The 19,521-nt window shown below is 47.8% G+C and overlaps 1 protein-coding gene across 2 annotated transcripts in view; it reads right to left on the bottom strand.

Moving 5' to 3' along the window:
• DBH (dopamine beta-hydroxylase) overlaps positions 1 to 19,167 on the bottom strand; it is a 29,915-nt gene extending 10,748 nt beyond the window's left edge. Inside the window, exons 1-10 of one of the 2 annotated variants that reach the window (XM_048823242.2) lie at positions 18,772 to 19,167; positions 16,279 to 16,425; positions 13,348 to 13,605; positions 12,355 to 12,531; positions 11,764 to 11,866; positions 5,548 to 5,714; positions 3,490 to 3,633; positions 3,238 to 3,276; positions 2,058 to 2,117; positions 771 to 898 (exon numbers count right to left, since the gene is read on the bottom strand). In XM_048823242.2, the coding sequence (XP_048679199.2) occupies positions 771 to 898; positions 2,058 to 2,117; positions 3,238 to 3,276; positions 3,490 to 3,633; positions 5,548 to 5,714; positions 11,764 to 11,866; positions 12,355 to 12,531; positions 13,348 to 13,605; positions 16,279 to 16,425; positions 18,772 to 19,152 (1,604 nt within the window). In that variant the 5' untranslated portion in view covers positions 19,153 to 19,167. The remainder of the gene's footprint in view (positions 1 to 770; positions 899 to 2,057; positions 2,118 to 3,237; positions 3,277 to 3,489; positions 3,634 to 5,547; positions 5,715 to 11,763; positions 11,867 to 12,354; positions 12,532 to 13,347; positions 13,606 to 16,278; positions 16,426 to 18,771) is intronic. The other variant, XM_048823244.2, reaches the window with a different exon arrangement.
• Positions 19,168 to 19,521: the final 354 nt, after the last annotated feature.

The following is a 19,521-nucleotide window of genomic DNA, read 5'->3' as shown; positions in this document are numbered from 1 at the left end:
GAGGTTGATGGTGGGATGGAAATTGTTGAAATCATGGTAGAATTCCTCAAGGGCTTCTTTTCCATGGGTCCAGATGATGAAGATGTCATCAATATAGCGCAAGTAGAGTAGGGGCGTTAGGGGACGAGAGCTGAGGAAGCATTGTTCTAAATCAGCCATAAAAATGTTGGCCAGGGACTGTCTTTATTCGTGTATATTGGGCCCATGATCAAAGCTTGGATCTTACGGTGTTGAGGGTTATCTAAGCACCTGGATGTGTGGCCAGAAGTAATGAGAGTGACCTTCAGCAGTCTATGGATTCATAGATTATAAGGGACCATTGTGATCAGCCCGATTTGAGCCTCTATAACTTCATTGGGGTTTTACCATTTGCTGCTGTGTGTACTCTGGATTGTTAAGTTCCCCCTGTAAATTGGCCACTGGAAAGCGAAGGGCCCAAGACCACGTTTGCAAACAATGTCTCCCATGTTACCCCCATGCACTGTGTCTTGCAAGAAGCCCCTCACCAAAAAGATGTCCCCTTCCCAGTGATCTCTCTCCAAACCTTTCTTTTAAAAACAGCCGGTTTGGGGCTTTTGCTAAAGCACCCAAGTATGAATCATTCCTCCGCTCCCCCTGAGCCTGCATGCACCCAGCACTGCTCCTGCAGAACAGATGTTTTAAACCACGGCATTACCTATTTTTAGTTTTATTAGCAAACAGCTTGTTGTTAATCACCATCCACTTGCAACATGCTCAGGCCCAGCCTGAGCCATGTGGGGACTCCGTACCTGTTCACGAGATTAAAATATCTTTGCAGGTAGCCTAAATCCACAGCACTCTTGCATAGCTCCAGCTGCGTCTGGGGATAATAGTGCACGTAGTTGACACACATCTCGTCCGTGATGCTAAACCCACCCTGCAAGAAGACGGGAAACAAGTGTGGGTGCAGATTTCAATGCACCCTCCCCCGTCAAAAATAAGCAGGCGCTATTTGTTCCTGTATTGTGTGCATTATCCGCTCCCTAACGCTGCCGTGACAGTTACTGGGTTTCAGGTAGGAAATCACAGCGACCGAGTTGGCTGGGAAATTTTCCAGGAAACATTTTTTTCACTGAAAAAGGCTGATTTGGTAAAACCAAAACTGTTCACACGAAAGGATTGGTTTCAACAAATTTCCCAACTCAAACTGTTGAGGAGGACATTTAAATTTTCAAAATGTCCCATTTCAACATTTCTGAAACAAGAAGTTTTGGTTCTTCAGTCTGAAATGACTTTTCATTTAGAAACTTTACTTAATTTATATTTTTTGAATGGGCAAAAAATTTTGGGCAAAATAAAAATGAAAATTTCGGATTTTGATTTTTTCCTCCCAATTTGGGACCAGATAATTTTTCAAACCATCAAAAATTCTCATGGGATGGGCAAACAGATTCCCACTCAACCCTGATGTACGTATCGATGCCACAAAAACCTGATCAACATTAACTGCACTAAACCGTTGTGATTTTACCCAGAGATGTGAACCTCTAAACCAAAGGTCAACACATCCACACACAGAGCTTTCTAATCTGTAGCACCCTCTGTTAATCTGGATTTTCACCCCTCTTTAGCAGGGACTGATAACCGTGCTAGACTGTGTGGTGTATTATAATATGCAGACTTCCTGCAATCCCTCAGCAATATTTAGCTCTGTCCCCTTAGCTTGCGTAGCTGACCTTCTCTCTCTTGCTGCAGATATTAGAACACAATGAGACCTTCTTTAATAACAATCAGTAACTGAGATAGTGGCTTGTAATGGGAATTAGAATGGCTCACTTTCCTTTTCACTCATCACGTAAGGAGACTGATCGCAAGGAGCGAATGGCTAGTGCACACATTCCTTGACCACTATTCCTCAGGGAAATGAATGAAGGCCCCGATTCAGCAAGGTATTTAAACATGTGTCTAACCTGCAGCACTCAAGTAATCCCATTGACCCAGCGTTTAAGTGTGCCCTATTGTCAATTGCAACCTTCCACCTGTGTCTCCCTGTCTCGTACACATACAAACATTCATGTGCTCGCACGCACACTTACCACAGTTGCTTGGTTCCTGTCCTCTGTGTTGTACATGCAGGTTGTTGTGAGAACATCGCCCTGGGTGTTTAAGCACAAATTGCTACAGCGTTACATCTGAAACCTTATTTCTTATGTGCAGAACCACGAATGGTGCCGTGAGAGACCTCTCCCAGATTCCACCCCCGCAGCAGCTTCGATGACATGTCAGGCAATCTGCTTCCCTTCAACATGCTGCCCTGAGTGTTAGTAACTGTGATGAACATACATTCTCTGAAGGGATGGGTTCAAGTCATTGCCCTGCGAGATTTCCCTCCACCTCCCTACTTTCTAAGGAACTCCAAGCCAGATTCTGAAGGCATTTGAAGCACCTAAAGCTGCAGATAGGTGGCTAGTGGCATTGACAGAAGTGCCTAAGCAGGTTAGGTGCCTAACTCCCATTGACTTCCCTGGCGTTCAGTCAGAAAGGGTTAACTCCTTTGGAGTTATTAATGAAGCTGGTCAGAACATTTCTACAGACATGAAATTTTGCAGGGGCATTTGTGAATTTTTCTGCCACAAAAGTGTGTTCTGCCACCTTTGTCTATTCCTGCTGCTGATGATAATGTGATTGCACGATCCCTGGAATAGCTGTTGGACAAATGGGTTCCGATTGCTTATATTTAGTAATCATGCTGACTATTTCTTTCCTGTTACATTTGTATGGGAAGCTGCTGCCAGGGTTGGAGCACTCCATGCAGAGGCTGGCTCGTAGCTGGAGGCGGAGAGTCTTCCGGGGTGGAGACTTGTGGACGGTAATGACGGCTGGGTCGTTGAGGGAGATGGGCTAATTTAGCACCATCCGCTCCATGGCGACCTCTAACCGAGCGCCTATGGCGCATGCAAAGTGAACGTTGCCCACTCAGCCAATATCGAACCTCACCATGCAGAGCTGATTTACCTAGCAAGCGCTTAGATGCTAAGGAACTGAGACCTGTGAGAAAGTCTGTCTGTCAAGGATTACTGGCTTCACTTATTATCATAGCCAGTAGGATAAAATAATGTAAGGGAATCTGGTTTTAAAGGCCAGAAGAGACCATTACGATCATGTAGACTGACTGCCCATATAACACAGGCCAAAGAACTTCCCGCAGGTGCTGCTGTTTAAGCAAAGCATCTCCGATCCTGGGGAGCTGCTGCTGTTGCTTCTGTTGTCACTCACCGGGAAGACAGAAACCACTTTCTTTAACATGCGGATCTCCTAAAAGAAGAAAAACAATAACGTTGGAGTTAGATGCAACCAGTTCCCCCTTTGCTACCCCATCTTTCCTGTTACGCGTTGATGAGTCTAGTCAGGAGCAGCACTGAATCCGCTTTGCACCCTTGTGTGCGGGAGATAAGACCGACCACTGAACGATAGCAGGGTTGTTTTCATGATGGTCTGATGCTGCGGGCAATGGGGAAAGGAGAGTACCTGGAAGTGAGGGCTGTAGTGATTGTCCGCATTCACAACTTCCCTTTCTCTCCCTTCTCGGGACAAAATCGTCGCCACCTTTCTTCCCGTCAGGTGAGTGTGGAGCTGGGAGGCAAAGATGTGGATCCCAGCCGGGGGCAGAGCCTGGAAAAACAATCCCGCGGGAATATCCAGGCTTGTACGGGCCGAATAATTGCAAATGACTAAATCAACCCACATCACTCCCTCTTTCCCAAAGAGCTCTCATCAGTTCCCTTGAGGAACTGAGCATGGCTTCCGTGGGAGGGGCGTGGCAGGCACTTAAAGGGACAGTGTCAAGTGATTTTAAATGGAGTTTTGTTTGTATAATCTCTTAGAAGCTTGAAAATAAACGTTCGTTTGGGGACCCGCATTTCAGTCTGTCCAGCCATGATTTACCGCCCACCACCTTCTAATACGGCAGAAGCTGCCCTGGCCGGGCACTGTGGACTTCCTTATGTTTGTTAGCGCACAGCACCAACTATTGGTTTTGCGTAGGGCCTCTAAAAATATTGTTTAAAACCTCCTTGAAGTCACAGTGGAAATTGAGAAAACATAGTAGAGAGCGATTCCAAATCCAGACCATAGTCCCCATCACATTCAAATTAAAAATCCCTGTTTCCCCTAACTTCTTTCTACCTCTCTGTCCGGTCTTTGACGGTGATCTCTTGTGGGCAGGGACCTGCCCCTCCTGAAATGTAGCACATCAGAGGTGCCACTGTAACTAAATGTTAAATTAAATTTGGTGATGGCCCTTTAAATGGGAGAAACATAAACCCCATTCGATAAATTGGCAGGTGATTTGTATAATTGCATGGTGCCCATCTGCCCAGTGTACAGAATTCATTTGGCTTGAAAATGGAAGTTGTCTTAGAGAAAAATTACACCTTTTAAGAGTTGAAACTCCAGTAATAAGCTTTCTGAGACAGGGAATGGTTCTTAGACCAGGTAGATTGAGCAGATGGCCGTCAAGAAGGATTGACTTTGAATGGGCTGTCGCCATTTTCTGAACATCTGGAGAACACTCCTTGGTCTTTGTTTTAAACAGCATTTCTTATAACGGAACTCCACAGTGCTCACACAGAACAGGCTGAAATGTGGGGTTCCTGTTGTACCCACAAGCGTTTTATCAGGCAACGAACTGGATGCTGATAGTGCAGTGACTTTAAGGACGTGAGATCAGCAATACCTCACACACACAGCTGCTTCACCATGAGGGGCAATGCTGTGCAAGGACACCTGTGGTACACCCTATTGCCATGGGAACTTTGGTGTCAACCTACCCAGCCCTCAGCTACGGGCACAAGGACCCCTTCCCCCATCATGTTACTGCTTGTCAGTCCCCTGCCAATTCTAGATTAAAGAAGATGCATGGACGTGTTTGGAGCCCTGTGGGCACTTTTTGCTACACCACGGCTTGCATCATTTTCATATTAACAACCGTCCAGTCTAAGTGTGAGCTGGGCCTGGAAGGCCTGAGTTCCAGTCCCTGTCCTGCCATCGACTCTGTGGCGTTGGGCAAATCGCTTCAACGTCCTCTTGCCCCTCTATCTGAATGGGAGATTGACAGTGGGGTGGGAAAGAGACGTTCATGAGCGTTGCAAAGCCACTTTATAAACGCCGTTGCGGGGGTTGGAGGGACGCCTCATTCCAGCATAAAAGACAGTGAGTCGCTGCAACGTTTCTTTCGTTCCTGATTCGCTTTCTTCCAAGAACTGCAGGGCAGTGCATGACCTGGGGGTACCCTGGACACACTCCTGGGCCATAGCTACCCACTCCATCAGTACCTGGGCCACGCCGGGGAAGCAAATGATCTGACCAGCGGACCAAATTCAGTGATGAATCCTGGTCACCTGCCGCCTGAGGTACATTGCCCAGATGCTAAAGAGAAGAAGCTACTTACTGGCCAGTTCCTCTCTAAAGCTCAGTCATCTCATCCAAGTAAACACAAGCACTCGGGCCTCTCTTGGCATAGACATTCCTCGTGCTGCTGAGTTGGAAGAGCTTGTGTGCACCTCTGCCAGGCCCTATCGTACTCACCACTTGGGTGCATTTATCTGTGCAGTACCCTTTCAGGAGGAAACCAGCTTCCCCAGGTGGGATAGCCATCACCGGCGTGTAGACCAGGCCCAGCTCCATAATGCCAGCATCATAGCGTCTCAGCGTGGCTGTGTAATAGAGGCGAATCCCCGAGGAGTCATGGCGACCTGGCGAGGCAAGAGGACACGCCGTGACACCGCGTTGCAAATTGCAGCGGGAGTAAGAGTCGCATGTGGGAAAATGTCAGACATGAAAAATTAAACTTCAGTGCACTAAGCATCAGGACAGCAGCTCAGTTCTTCCATTTGCTGGCTAACTGCACTCATTCCTTGTACTAGTCTTGTTATTATTTTTACAATCCTATTATACTCCCCTCTCTCCATAGGCAGTTGTACCAGCAGCAAGAGACTGGACTAAATGGTCTCCAGATACATGCCTGGTTGTCTGGAAAGGTCACCAGCCCAGGGACCGACAGCTCACTAAGAGGAGGAGGGAATCAAATGGGAATGCCTTTGGAAGGTGGGAGTATGTGTGGGAGGCAGATTTTGGAGAGACTCAGTTCAGACCTAGGGGTGGGAAGTCTTTCTCTCCTCTGCCTTTTCCAGCCCCACCCTGGTGCTGAACTAGGACACTCTGTGCTAAAGTTGCAGAACTGTTATCATGGTTTTGGGCTGAACTGTTGCCCGACGATCCAGCCCGAATGAGGACTAGCTTGTAGCTTCACTGCCCCAAGAGCAGGGCAGAAACCAGCCTGTGACTCTGAGACACAAACAAGTGCCTGGCTCCCCACTAGCTCTATAGGAGATGTAAGCTGTGATTGCCCTATTGCTGAGCAGCTTGCTTCCCAATGCCAGCTGGAAAAGCTGCACGGGCCTGCATGCGGGAAGGGGACAGGGTAGGAGCCAAAGCTCCCCCCACTCCCCATCCCTGCCCATGTGAGCGGGAGAATCCTGTGCAGGGACCGGCAATGTGGGAGTATCTCATAGAATCATAGAATATCAGGGTTGGAAGGGACCTCAAGAGGTCATCTAGTCCAACCCCCTGCTCAAAGCAGGACCAATCCCCAATTTTTGCCCCAGATCCCAAATGGCCCCCTCAAGGATTGAACTCACAACCCTGGGGTTAGCAGGCCAATGCTCAAACCACTGAGCTATCCCTCCCCCCAGCAGTAAGAGGGTTCCTTGCTTTCCCTCATTCCCCTGTGCAGTCCCAAAACCAGGCTCATAACTGAGCCCTTTATGAATTAGAGACATTGAGCCCAGAACCTAGTTGTGTCCCCTGGGTTCCAAAAAAAAGCTCTTCTAGCAAGTCTTGGTGCTGACTGGCATGAGTGTCCCCTCTACAGCATGATGAGATCTGTTCGAGGAATGATTTTGGGGGAAGCCCTGCCATGTCTTCAGGTAAGCTCATAGCCTGAAGGGAGAGCAGAGACGGTCTCCCTGAGATTAGACGGGAGTCAACCAGCATTTCCCACTGACATGAATTTGCCCAGGAAATGCCCAGCGGATCTGGACAGAACCTAGGGCATTTGGGGGCCCTCTAATTTTTCTTTCATGCACGACGCAGTTCCATTTTATTCCATTCAGGTCCATGTGTTCATGGTATGTGAGCCCCTTCCGATGTATAAAGCTGGGTGACTAGCCTCTGTCGATCCTTCTCCAGGCCTCTCCCCAAGTGGAAAGTTGTGTGCCGTTTGGATGTGCTCGGAGCTGTGGTTAGCATAGTTGGTTCTGCATGCCCCATTGTTTGGGCCAGCAAATGATAAAGAGACCAGAAGGACAGGCCTGGGAATTCTTTTGAGAATGCCCTTGGGAGTTTGGGAGATAGCATCTATTCTAACTGGATGGCCATTACAAAAAACGAAGCTATTGGTAGCGGGGGGTGTGAGCAAGTGTGTGTGTGTCTGAGTGGGACTGGGTGTGTGTAGTTTTTTTAACTCTCTAGTGCCGAGGTGGGGTGGTGGAAGAGATTATGGAGATTACGGGCTGTGAAATGTGCACTCTGTACTGTGATAGAACATCATCTACTCGGCTGATGGTGTTCCGCCCCCAGGCTGTAATTAACAGAGAAGATCCTGGCGCTTTCTTAGTGAAATGTCACGGCATAATGGCCCCCCGGTTTCTGATCCTGTCTTATCCCTCTGCAAACTGATCTGAGTGAAGAAAGAGTTTCAGCTCTGGAAAAAGCAGAAAGGGACGCCAAGTCTTGCCATCAGTTCTTGTGCACCAATCCTTCTCACCGGAGCCCAGCAGAAAGACACTTGTTGAGGCTACAGCGTTTGGATAAGATTTGCCGTGGGTTGGATCTGCTGCTTCTCTCAGAAAAACCCTCCAGTGGTAACTCTGCGTGACGCTGTGTGTTTGCTTTGGATCGTGATTCCTTTTCACTCCCTTCAGGCAGGGGAGTGAGACTGGTGATGAGATGCCACACTGAGGCCCAGGCCTTGTCTACACTAGAAAAGCTTTGCAGGTAGAGCTCCACCAGTAAAACCTCCTAGTGGGGATTCAGCTTATGCCGGAAAAGAGGCTTTTGCCAGTATAATTTAAACCAGTTCTCCAAACAAAATAAACTATACTAGTGAAAGGACTTTTTACTGATATAACGGTGTCTACACTAGGGGGTTTGCTGGTATAGGCCCGTCATTAAAAAAAATCACATCCCTGAGCGACATTACTGGAGTTGGAAAAGGTTCAGAAAAGGGCAACAAAAATGATCAGGGGTATGGAACGGCTTCCGTATAAGGAGAAATTAATAAGACTAGGACTTTTCATTTTAGAAAAGACATGACTAAGGGGGGATATGATTAAGGTCTATAAAATCATGACTGGTGTGCAGAAAGTACATAAGGAAGTACATAACACAGAACTAGGAGTCACCGAATGAAATTAATAGGCAGCAGGTCTAAAACAAACGAAAGGAAAGTATTTCTTCACACAACACACAGTTAACCTGTGGAACTCTTTGCCAGAGGATGTTGTGAAGGCCAAGTTCAAAAAAGAACTAGATAAATTCATGGAGGATAGGTCCACCAATGGCTATTAGCCAGCATGGGCAGAGATGGTGTCCCTAGCCTCTGTTTGCCAGAAGCTGAGAATGAGCGACTGGGGATGGATCACTTGATGATTCCCTGTTCTTCTCATTCCCTCTGGGGCACCTGGCATTGGCCACTGTCAGATACTGGGCTAGATGGACCTTTGGTCTGACACAATATGGCCGTTCTTATGAGGTTGCTATACCAGCAAATGTTTCACGTGTAGAGCAGGCATTCACCCCGAAGAGTGGAGGGACACAGACTAGGCATGACACAATCCTGCTTGCTGATTTGCCAGCTGGGTCGACAGGCACAGAAGGGGGCTCTGTCCAGACCTTTCGGAGGAATGGCTGAAAATACAGACAATTGCTTCGGGAGCCTTTCTCGGGAGGGTTTGTCCGAAAGGGAGCATGGAGCCCTTCCCCAGTGAAGACTCTCTCTCCCCAACAATGGGAATAAAAAGCGGACATTGCAGCCATGATGGCAGTTGTGTGGGTAGAAGTGTGACAAATCTCCAGCCCATCTGGGAGTGATATGGGTGTAACCCACCCTCTGGTGACTGGGCTGCGTGAGGGAGGTAGGATTTGATGATGATGACTGCTTCCAGCTAAAAGACTTCGACCTCTAGCGCAAGTAGTTGAAGCTCACGCTTTCAGATCAGGGTTAAAGCCCCCCTGTATGGCTCAAGTGGAATCAGCTACATTATGCATCCTATTTACGTTGCTACTAGAAGGGTAGAGAACAGTGCGGCTGTAGATGAAGCAGCTCTGATGAGGCTGGAGAATATGCCACTGTCTCTGTGACACACGGTCAACTGGTGATTAGAGCAAGAGCATGGGAGTCAGGACTCCTGGGTTTCAGAGTAGCAGCCGTGTTAGTCTGTATCCACAAAAAGAAAAGGAGGCCTTGTGGCACCTTAGAGACTAACAAATTTATTTGAGCATGAGCTTTCGTGAGCTACAGCTCACTTCATCGGACTCCTGGGTTCTCTTAACAGCAAAAACAAAGTTAGCACCAATGGTTCCCCTCCCTGAGCTCCGGGCACGTTTTTCAGGTATGGGCTGTAAAGGGAGAGGCCGGGTTAGCTAGGGCCGAGAGGGCTCATACTTATCTATGAGTATCTGGCTTTGGGTTGGATTCATCGAACAGATCAGACTAAATGGGGCCATGTTATTGATTAAAAGGGAAAAGCGGTTAAAATAATGAAAGGAGCGAGCTGTATATTTATAGACGTGTTGCTTCTCGAGTCTCGGAATGTGATGTGATTGATCTGCAGTACATATGCTCTGGCCTCCTAAAAATACTCTGGGATATTCATGAAGTGAGTTGATTTAATGTAAATGGAGAAATCTGGTAATTTAGCGGAGTTTTTAAAAAATGTGTCGACTGTCAAAGGTATCAAACCAGAAATGCTATTTATTCACTTGGAAAATGTCTCCCCCATCCCACTCCCACCCAAACTTCTCCCTCGGTAACGAAATTCAGCCCCAATGTTTGAGAGCAGTGGTGGGAAGACCACAAGTTTGCATACCTGGGAAAGGAAGATGTTTTCACTCCCCACAGGCAGGAAGGATGGTCTAGTAGTTATAGCATTAGCCTCGGATTTGAGGGACCTGGGCTCAAGTCCTTGCTTGGCCATGGGCTTCCTGTGTGACCTTGGGTAAGTCCCTTAACCTCTCTGCACATCAGTTCCCCAGCTGTATAATGGGGGTAACAGCACTGCCCTACCTCACAGAGCCAATGAGCTCAGATACCATGGTCAGAGGTCCCTCTAAATACCCTAGCGTAAGGGGCAAAGAATGTGTAGCCTAATTCTGAGGTTGCCTTGTCCAGGGCTAGTAATCATTACTCCTAGGGTGTATTTCTGCCACTGTGTGACATTTTGGTCAAGTCATTTACCTGCTCTGTGCCTTGGTTTCCCTATCTGTGAACTGGGGGTAATAATGCAGACCTGCCTCGTGGGCGTGGGGGGCTTGGGAGGCTAAATTAATTGTCTGAGCATTTTTAGATTTTAGATCCTCACCTGAAAGTGCACGTAAGTGCCCAGTATTAACCATTTATGCTATTGTTATTTATTCCAAGCCAGGATATCTGTTTAAAATGAGGCTGGTCTAGCTGGGAGCTATTTCAGGTAGACCACTCCAAAATGACCTCTTCACACTTAACAGGTTGGTCTGCAATCTTGCTTCTGTGCAGAATTTCTTTCTCTCTGTCCTGATTTTTATTATGTTTAGTTAGGCAAATAGCTGCCTGCAAGCTCCAATGTTATTGGCTTCATGTTCTGCTTGGAAAGACTATGAAGAAAGGTGCAGATGGAAACATTCCAATCTGAGGGACTAATACCTTTGCTTTGAGCCAGGCATGGTGAAGGCAGAATCTCCACAGCTCTGCCAAGGCTTCTGAGTCCAGATCCGCAAGGTCCCTTTGCACCCACCCCTGGCTACTGCAGCCCTGAACCAGAGCAGTGCCAGACTGCGTGTAGGGACTCGTACGAGGCAGAGCACAAGCCAAGCCAGGCAAGGCTGGGGAGACTGGGATCCAGACCAAACCTCTCCTATCTGTAAACAATGCTGGAAGTCTCACGGGCAGGGCCTTTTGCATGAGGTCTCCAGTATTTCTTGGCCTCAGCTGGGTTAAAAGTACAGGGCCCTGTGCTGACATGAGCAGAGACGGCGGAACCCAGCAGACTCTTGCTAGTAGGTTGTAAAAGTGAGGGCTTGCTTTCCCCACATCCCACTGGCAGCCCCGCTCGGGTGCTCTGCTGGGTTGAGGCCCGGAAGGGGTCTGGGTAGGAGCTGCTTTCCGTGACATGTTCCCCTGCCATGCCTCAGCTGCCTCTACTTAAAGCAATGATGTCTGGGCTGCAGGCCGGCACCCCTCTCCCTGCGCTGGGCTGGGGGGGCGGGCGGTGCAGGTATAGGCAGCCAGTCCTTCAGGGAAACGTGGTTTCCCTTGCCAGTGAATGAGCCTGGGAGGGCAGGAAGCCATGCCGCCTGCCCTACCAACAGGACAGCCTGGGAGTGTTCTGGCTCCGTGGCCGCAGTGTATTGGTGCCTGGGGAGCAATTAGCTAAAGAGATTTTATAGATTTCCCCCCACCCCGCCCCTGGGTCAGGCCGCGCTTAAGAGCCTGGCATGTACGTGAGTCTCTGGCCCATATCCATAGGCCCCTGAAGGCTTGCTTACCTTTGAACACCAGAGGGTTGTGGTAGTGAATCTCAAGCCGTAAATATTTGGAGGAGCCCGGACCACCAAAAGCAAGTCCTGCCTCTTCTGGATAGTAGAAGGCCTGTAAGCAGGAGGAGGAGAGAATGTGAGGGGGTTGTGTGCAGCTGATACATGGAGCCAGGCAGAAAAAGCTGGAGAGGAAAGTGTGCAAGCGGGAGATCATTCTCTGGCCCACAACTGTGTCTCATCCCAAACGACTGTGTGAACGGCTAGGTGTCTGCCACTCTGGAAGGGCGTTCTTATCCTGCATGCATATGGGAAGGACCCTCAACTGGTACAAACTGGTCGCTTCAGTGGTACCAGCTAAGGATCCTGCCTATGCCCGAGGTCTACGGGGGAGGGAATATTAAACAAGAATGAGCCCAAACCCCAAAACTGAGATCCAGATTTTGAGTACCATGAAATGTTAGGGGTGTTCAGATCCCAGGGCTTGGTTCTGATTCACCTCTGATATGAAAGAAAGTGAGACAAATGGAAGAGGGGTCAAAAGAAAAGCAGCTGAAATGAATGGGAGAGTCAGTGCAGCAGCCACTGCTCTCATTTGCACACCTGAGCTCCCATGGCCCACGCTGCAAGCACATGTCTGCAGTAGTTCAGTCGGTCCGGCTTCATCTTGGAGTCACAGGGCCCATTGTAATGGGGAAAGCTGTCAAATTCTGCAGCACACTGGAAGACTTCCATATGATGGACTATAGCTTCATTGCCTGCCGTGATCACCGGCTCATACTACAAAAGGGGGATCCGAGAAGAAGGCACAAGTATTAATAATGGCTGATAATGACCGTACAATTATCTAAAGTTCCTATCACCATACTATCTCTGTTTCTATATAGTATCCACATACAATATCTCGAAACACTTTACAAAGTACATATGTCTAGATAGAGATATCAATGATATAGATGTCTTGCTTCACCCACCACTGAAATGCAGCCACCTCTGATGCAGAATGTGGAAGCTGTTCCACAATGTCCAGCAATGATATACAATGGTTGAAGACTGGAAGTGAAGAAAACTGTATCCAGGTGGAATGTGTTTCCAACTGCTACATCATATGACAAGAAACTAAAAATATATCGTGCACTTTCCTTTTCCATACAAGCGATTGCTGTGTGCCTATCGTGAGGACTCAGGAGAGAAGAGCAGTGCTCCCGTCCCCAAAGTTCCCTCCCTCCTGCCACCCTGCTGAGAAGCCTTTGATCTTTGGCTTCTGCAGCCAGTAACCAGGGGAACCCTAGTGGGCATTGCCATTCGGAGAGAGGTCATGGAGGGAGGCTGGCTGTGGGGATACCAAGCCGTGGGGAAGCTGCCATGTGGCTGATACCTCTGGAAGGTGCAGCCTTGAGAAAGAGGAGGACCTCAAGGATTGGGTTTGGAGCACAGAGAGCACTGTTTATCCGGGCTGCTGGCCGACGAATGAAAGAACAGAGGAACACCTTCACCAGAGGCTAAGGGAATGGAGACAACTTACCTGAGCTTTAACGGATTAGCTATAAGGAAAACATCCCCGTTCTCCTTCAGAAAAACGCTCCTCCTTCTTACCATGACAATGTGATGTCTCGGAAAGCTGTCCGGAAGCTCCACCATATAGCACCAGTATGTGGTCTCCTGGCTGGGAATGACCACGTCGGGGGCTCTGACCTCCATGGTCTTCATGTCCCTGGGCAGTTCTGGGGCGCTGATGTTTGGCTTCAGCAGCTGCACCCTCTGCACTCCCCGGTGGATGGCAGAGATGTTGATTGCCTGGAGAGAACGGACGGGTTTCTCAAGGATCCCATAGATAAGGTGCACGGTACCATCCTGAAATGAGAGACCAAGGATGCTGGCATAGCCGGGGATACCCGCAGAGCAGGAGAGCTCGGCACTGCCCGAGTAGTTTTTAGTGCCCTGAGAGCTGGGGTGAGTCAGGCAGGGTGATGCTACCTCTCCAGGCTCGGCAAATTTGAGAGCCCACTATTAGTCTGTGTCTGTGTCACTGCCATATTGTGCAGGGTGCTGCTTAGAATGACACAACAGATTTAGGGGGATCTGGCTGATGTTATTTCACTGATTAATCCCTGATCAGAGGCTGTTCCCTACTAATTTAGATGGTTTAAATTGCTTTCTTCAGAGGATAAGCTCATGACAATTCCAGCTCATTTCTAGACCTAATAAATCATACATATACATTAACAGTGCAATATACTGCTCCCCCTTCATAAACAAGGGGCACTCTCACTCTTTTGCACATAGGCACACACAGAGAGAGACAACGTTGCTGGTAGAGGCTCGGATCCAGAGACTGTTGTAGTCGGTGGAAAGACTCCTGTTGATTTCAGTGGGCTTTGGATTGGTCGCAGAGCTGGGAATAAGTATGAAAAAAAATTTTTACACACACACACACACCCCACCCAAAAATCTGTGCACATTTTTGCACAGATTCATTTCACACAAGTTCTCACACACACACACACACACACACACACAGAGTCACTAAAATCTTTGTCCTGCTGTGAAACCAAAATCTATTCCCGCTCTTAATCCTCGACTCACTCTACTGCAGGGGTTCTCAACCTGTTTCTTTCTGAGCCCCCCACCCCCGACATGCTATAAAAACTCCATGGCCCACTTGTGCCCAAGAACTGGTTTTCTGCATATAAAAGCCGGGGTCGGCATTAAGGGGTAGCAAGCAGGGCAATTGCCTGGCGCCCCACACCACAGGGGCCCCCATGAAGCTACATTGCTCAGGCTTCAGCTGCAGCCCCAGGGGTTTCAGGCCCATGTAGTGGGGCTTTGGCTTTCTGTCCTGGGCCCAGCGAGTCTAACCCTGGCCCTGCTTGGCGGCCCCTCAGGGGGCCACGGACCCCTGGTTGAGAAACACTGCTCTACTGAACCATACTCCCTCTTGATGACACAACACCTATCCCTCCCAGACATCCAGAGTTGGACATTTTTTCCAAAAATTCTGCCATTTCACAGAAGTTCAATGAACCCAAAACCAGACACATTTCATTGGAAAAGCTTTTTGTGACTGTACTTCGGCTCAAAATCCTCCTCCTTGTCGTCCTTCCAACAACACCTCTTTGCAACTCGCATAACACCTGGCTCCACACTGTTATGTGGAGCGATGCAGAAGACGTATTTCAATAGAGCTAATGTACTTAATGGGAGCGGATGGTAGGAACCGGATAAACTCAATATTTTATGGAGATTTATAAAGAGTTGTACGTGGATTGTGTAAACATTTTTTTAAGCTCTTCCTTTTCAAAGGGATGAATGTCTAATGTTCTCTTACAAATAACATGTGGGAAGTAGACCCCCACAGATGGGAACACTGGGCATCGTACCAATGAACCATTGATTTTCAGTTACTTGTTTTGGTGGAGGGGGGAGAAATCAGTTGAATTGTGGGTGAAAAGGTAGAGCGTTCTCTATCTAATCTAATCATCTTTATACTGCCCTTCGTCACCAGGGTATTTGAGCACCTTCCCCATACACTCGGTAGCCATAGCAAAGGCCCTACTGGACTTCATGGAGACTCTGGCATTTTTCTCCCTTTTTTGGGTTCCAAACTTTGCTTGGGGTAGGGTTGTTGGTTTGCTTGGGATTTTTTTTTAAGATTTTCTTAATTTCCTGCTTGTTTGGAGGGGACTAAGGGTAGAAAGGATGTCAGCATTGCGAGTGCCATTGGTAGAAAGGCTTTTTTTGCCAAGGAAGGTTTTGCCGGCTTCCCTAACGATAGTCAGACTCTGGATTTGAGACGTACTCTCGTGCCTCTGAGGTCTTCCAGGAGAGTCAGACCATTAACTCATGAACAGTCATGGAAAATGCAAGGATCTCCACACTACAAGGGAAAAAATGCAAAGTCTGACAATAATAGTTTGCACATACCTAGCTCCTTTGAGTCAAAGCAAACCCCTTTCATCCAAGGCTCTCTTCCTCACTGGTGAATTAACCCTTTCTACCTCCCACGGTGTAAGTAGTATCTCTGTTTTACAAATGAATCACAGAGGGGTGAGAGACAACACATCTGTGGTCACATAGCAAGTCACTGCCACAGGCAGGGGCCTGATTCTGATTTCACACCCGTTTTACACCAGTATAACTCACTGATTTCAATGGAGTTACTCCTAATTTACACCAATGTAAGCAGGATCAGAAGCCCGTCTGCCCTAGCTTTCAATCCAGAGCACTAGTCATGCTGACTTTTGACCCAGAACTCTAACCACTAGACCACAAGTATTTAAACATCACCAGAGCGCACACTGGGTGAAATCCTGGCCCTGGTGAAGCCAACGGGATTTTTTCTATTGACTTCAGTAGGGCCAGGATTTTACCTGTTTGTTATCAGATCAGTCCTGAGCTCTCAGTGATAAGTGATCCCAATGACACTATCCACCTGGATGGCACAGCGCTCAGAGTCCAGCCCATCCTGTGAACAGAGAAATATTGCCCTGGCACTTCGCCTCTGCCCATGGCTAGGCGCTGCAGTACCTCTATAAGGTAGTCCTTTGGATCACAGGTGCTGAAGGCTCTCTTGAAGACCAGGTAGAGTCCCTCGGGGGTTCTGTGTGCTTTGAGAAGCTGGTAGTTCTGCTGGGAATCCATGTGAAGCTGCCCTTTCTCGTCACTCCACGCATCCTGCGGAGGAGGGAAAAAAAATCCTTATAGCCAGTTAGGACACGATGCTTTGCCAGCGTTATTCAGTCTTAGTGGGACTGTCTTTTTGCTCTGTGTGTACAGGACCTGACAGTCCGGGGTCCTGGTCCATGACTAGGGCTCCTAGACACTGCTTCGATACAAGTAAATAATATCTCGATCAGGGGCATTTCACCAGGGATACGTAGATCAGCAGAGTGACAGTAGGAGTAAATCTGACCCAGAATTTGTACTGCACAGAACGATTTGTAGGGCGGCAGGATGTATCGTTTGGTATGTGGTGGTGGTGTTTACTAGGCACAACTGATGTTAGTAACTTTCAAAAAGTATCTAACCTTTTATGTCAACAACGTCCATGTTCCTTTAAACAAAGGACTGGATTTCTGACCAGCAGCCCAGTGGTAGGAAAATCCTGCAGGGATTTAAGAAGATGTTGCACCTGTCTGTGCAGAAACATTTTTTTCCCCCAAAGACTTTTATCATAGACCAGCTGCTAGTGGCTTAAGGTCAGACGCAACCTGTTCTTGGAGGACTGTGGGGATGACCCGGCAAACCGCTCTTCACATTCGTAGACCTTAATCATCTGCAGCCAGACCCTGTTCTACAATTCGTGCCAATGAACTCAGCAGGGCTACTCCAAGAGTAAGGTTTTGCTGAGCATTACATATGGGTGGCAAAACTGGCCTAATAAGCAATCCTGGGTTTAAAGATGTATAGGAGCAGGGCCTAAAACTTGCACTAGTTCTGGGAGTCTGAACTGGGTTACTGAGTATGTCTTTCCCATCTCCAGTAGGTCTCTTTCACTTACTGGGTGCAGGAAGAGACTGGGAAATATCTCATTGCACATACTCCATTGGAGTAGCCACTGATGTAATTTCATTTTATTTTTGTCTGAGAAATAAAAAGGAATAGACACTCTGGCATCATTTCAGCTTCAAGTGTAGAATTGTAACCTTGAACATATTGTCCTTAGGTGGGGGGAGGAATCAAGCGTGACATTTGTTTTCACAGAAACGCATTGTGCAAATTAATCTTGTAGTATGTGGAAAGGTTACGCAAATTTGGATCTTTTAGCATCTGACAAACACAACCAGAAGAAAGACAGCCGGGGAGAGAGATGATAGTGTACAGATTTCTATAAGTCTCCATGCGGTAGTTAAAGGATGCTACTAAGCACCAAAATGGGACTAAAGGTCAGAACACTGACTGCTTTTGAACTGAGCCCTGTACATCTTACAACGAACGTGTGAAAACCATACTAGAAATGTTCTTTTTTTTAACTCGGTGCTTTGCAATCCTGTAGCATTCAGGTCTTCTCATACTGGTGATTAGCTGGTAATTAGTGACAAAACTAGCACAGATAATAGTGTCCCAAGCCCTCCTTTTCATCCTTCTGTTATATTGTAGATTACATTACTGACAGTTGGGAATTTCAAATGGATCAGAAAAAAGCTGGATTGCTTTCTACCTTCAAACAAATTTACAGTGAGCCCATCCCAAAGGCCTGGGGATGGTTCATGTGATTTGTTGTTTCAGATACATGCCTATTGTAAAGAAAGATTAAAAAGTAACACAAACTGATCGTGTAGCAAAAGATGATAATTTGCAATATCAAAATCAAACTGCAAAATCAGAAATTAGCTCCCCAGCTGCCTGTCTAGCATTCTGCATTTTTGTCCACCCAAAATGCATTTGCATGTTTGATTTCTTCTAATACTGTGCTCCTGACAGCGGGCAGTCAAATTGTATTTTCCAAAGTCCTGTTGATCTTTGCTACAGCTTCAAATCTGACTGGTTGAGGCTGGCAGAGCAGACCTTCTGGATGATCACTTTTTCACTTTCTCGATGTCATTAACTGGAGTTGTGGTTAATTTTTAATGTGACTGACAGAAGTGCACAAGCGAACCAAGTTGTTGATGCATCATGCATGTGTGCACGTTGCAGCTGCCGCATATATATAGCCTCCTGTTACAGTGCTTTGGAAATAAATATACTAACGACACTGGGGTCAAGGAATGAGAGCAGTTGTTAGCTCCTCTGATAGTCTAACTAGTCAATTCTGTTCTGTTTCAGATCCTATACCATACTCATCACTGTGGTATCTGAGCCCTGTATCCCTTTGGAATAAACCTCCAAGCACATGTTAACCACCCACAGCTAAACGTACAGACCAAACCTGAAGGTCTCACACAGCCCACAGTCCCATGGACTCCTCTGAGATCTAGGTACAGTTCAATCCTTTCCCACTACAGAGCAAAAACTACCCCAGGACGGGACTCCTGGACAGGCAGCCGAGCTTGGAACCTTGGCACTGTGCAAGCAACTTACCCCAAAATAGGAGCTGTGCCCGTCGCTCCAGAGCACAGCCAGGTCCGCGTTCTCAAACTCGCCCCTGTCCGACATCCCGAAGAGCAGCCCAAATTTCGGCTCCTTGACCAAGAGCTGGAAATGCACCACCTGCTCCGGGTAGCTGACATTCCACGAGAGCTCCAGGAAACTCTGGGGATCCAGAGGCACCTTGTAAGGGAAATAATTCTCCCGGGGAGCTGTGCCTTGCAGAGCCACCACCAGGATGACCAGGAAAACCATAATCATGGTGAAGTACATTGAGGCCACTTCCCGGAGCCTGAAACTTGGGCAGGAGGATCTCTTGTTCCCGGTGGACTGCATGCTGGGGAGAAAGATGCTTGCGCTCTTGGCTTTTGCCATTTATGTACTGGCCCTCCTGGGCAAGCTGGGTAAGTAATACTCCTTAATTGCATTTGGTGGTTGGGAAATTTGATTGCTGTTTTGACCCCCCACCCCCACCTTCTGGTCAAACACTTGTCATTCTCTGCCTCTCCCTAATTGGCTCTAATTGTACATGGACATTATCAATGGGAATTGAACCAGACTGGGCTGATTTTATTCTCTCTTAAATCATCCGGTGCGGTTGAAAAGTGCTGTTTACCTTCCAGCTGCTCTCGCTGAGCTCTGCACTGATATCCTCTCTCCTGCCTGCCTTGCCTTTTGCCCACTGCTGCAGTCTGCCGTGCACCCCTCACCCCTCTGCAAAGGACTCTGGGATAACACCCTACA

This window comes from Caretta caretta, chromosome 16 (assembly GCF_965140235.1).
Source record: "Caretta caretta isolate rCarCar2 chromosome 16, rCarCar1.hap1, whole genome shotgun sequence".
Classification (NCBI taxonomy): domain Eukaryota; kingdom Metazoa; phylum Chordata; order Testudines; family Cheloniidae; genus Caretta; species Caretta caretta.
Note: the sequence above shows the minus strand (reverse complement) of the source record. Positions and strands in the feature narration are given on the sequence as shown.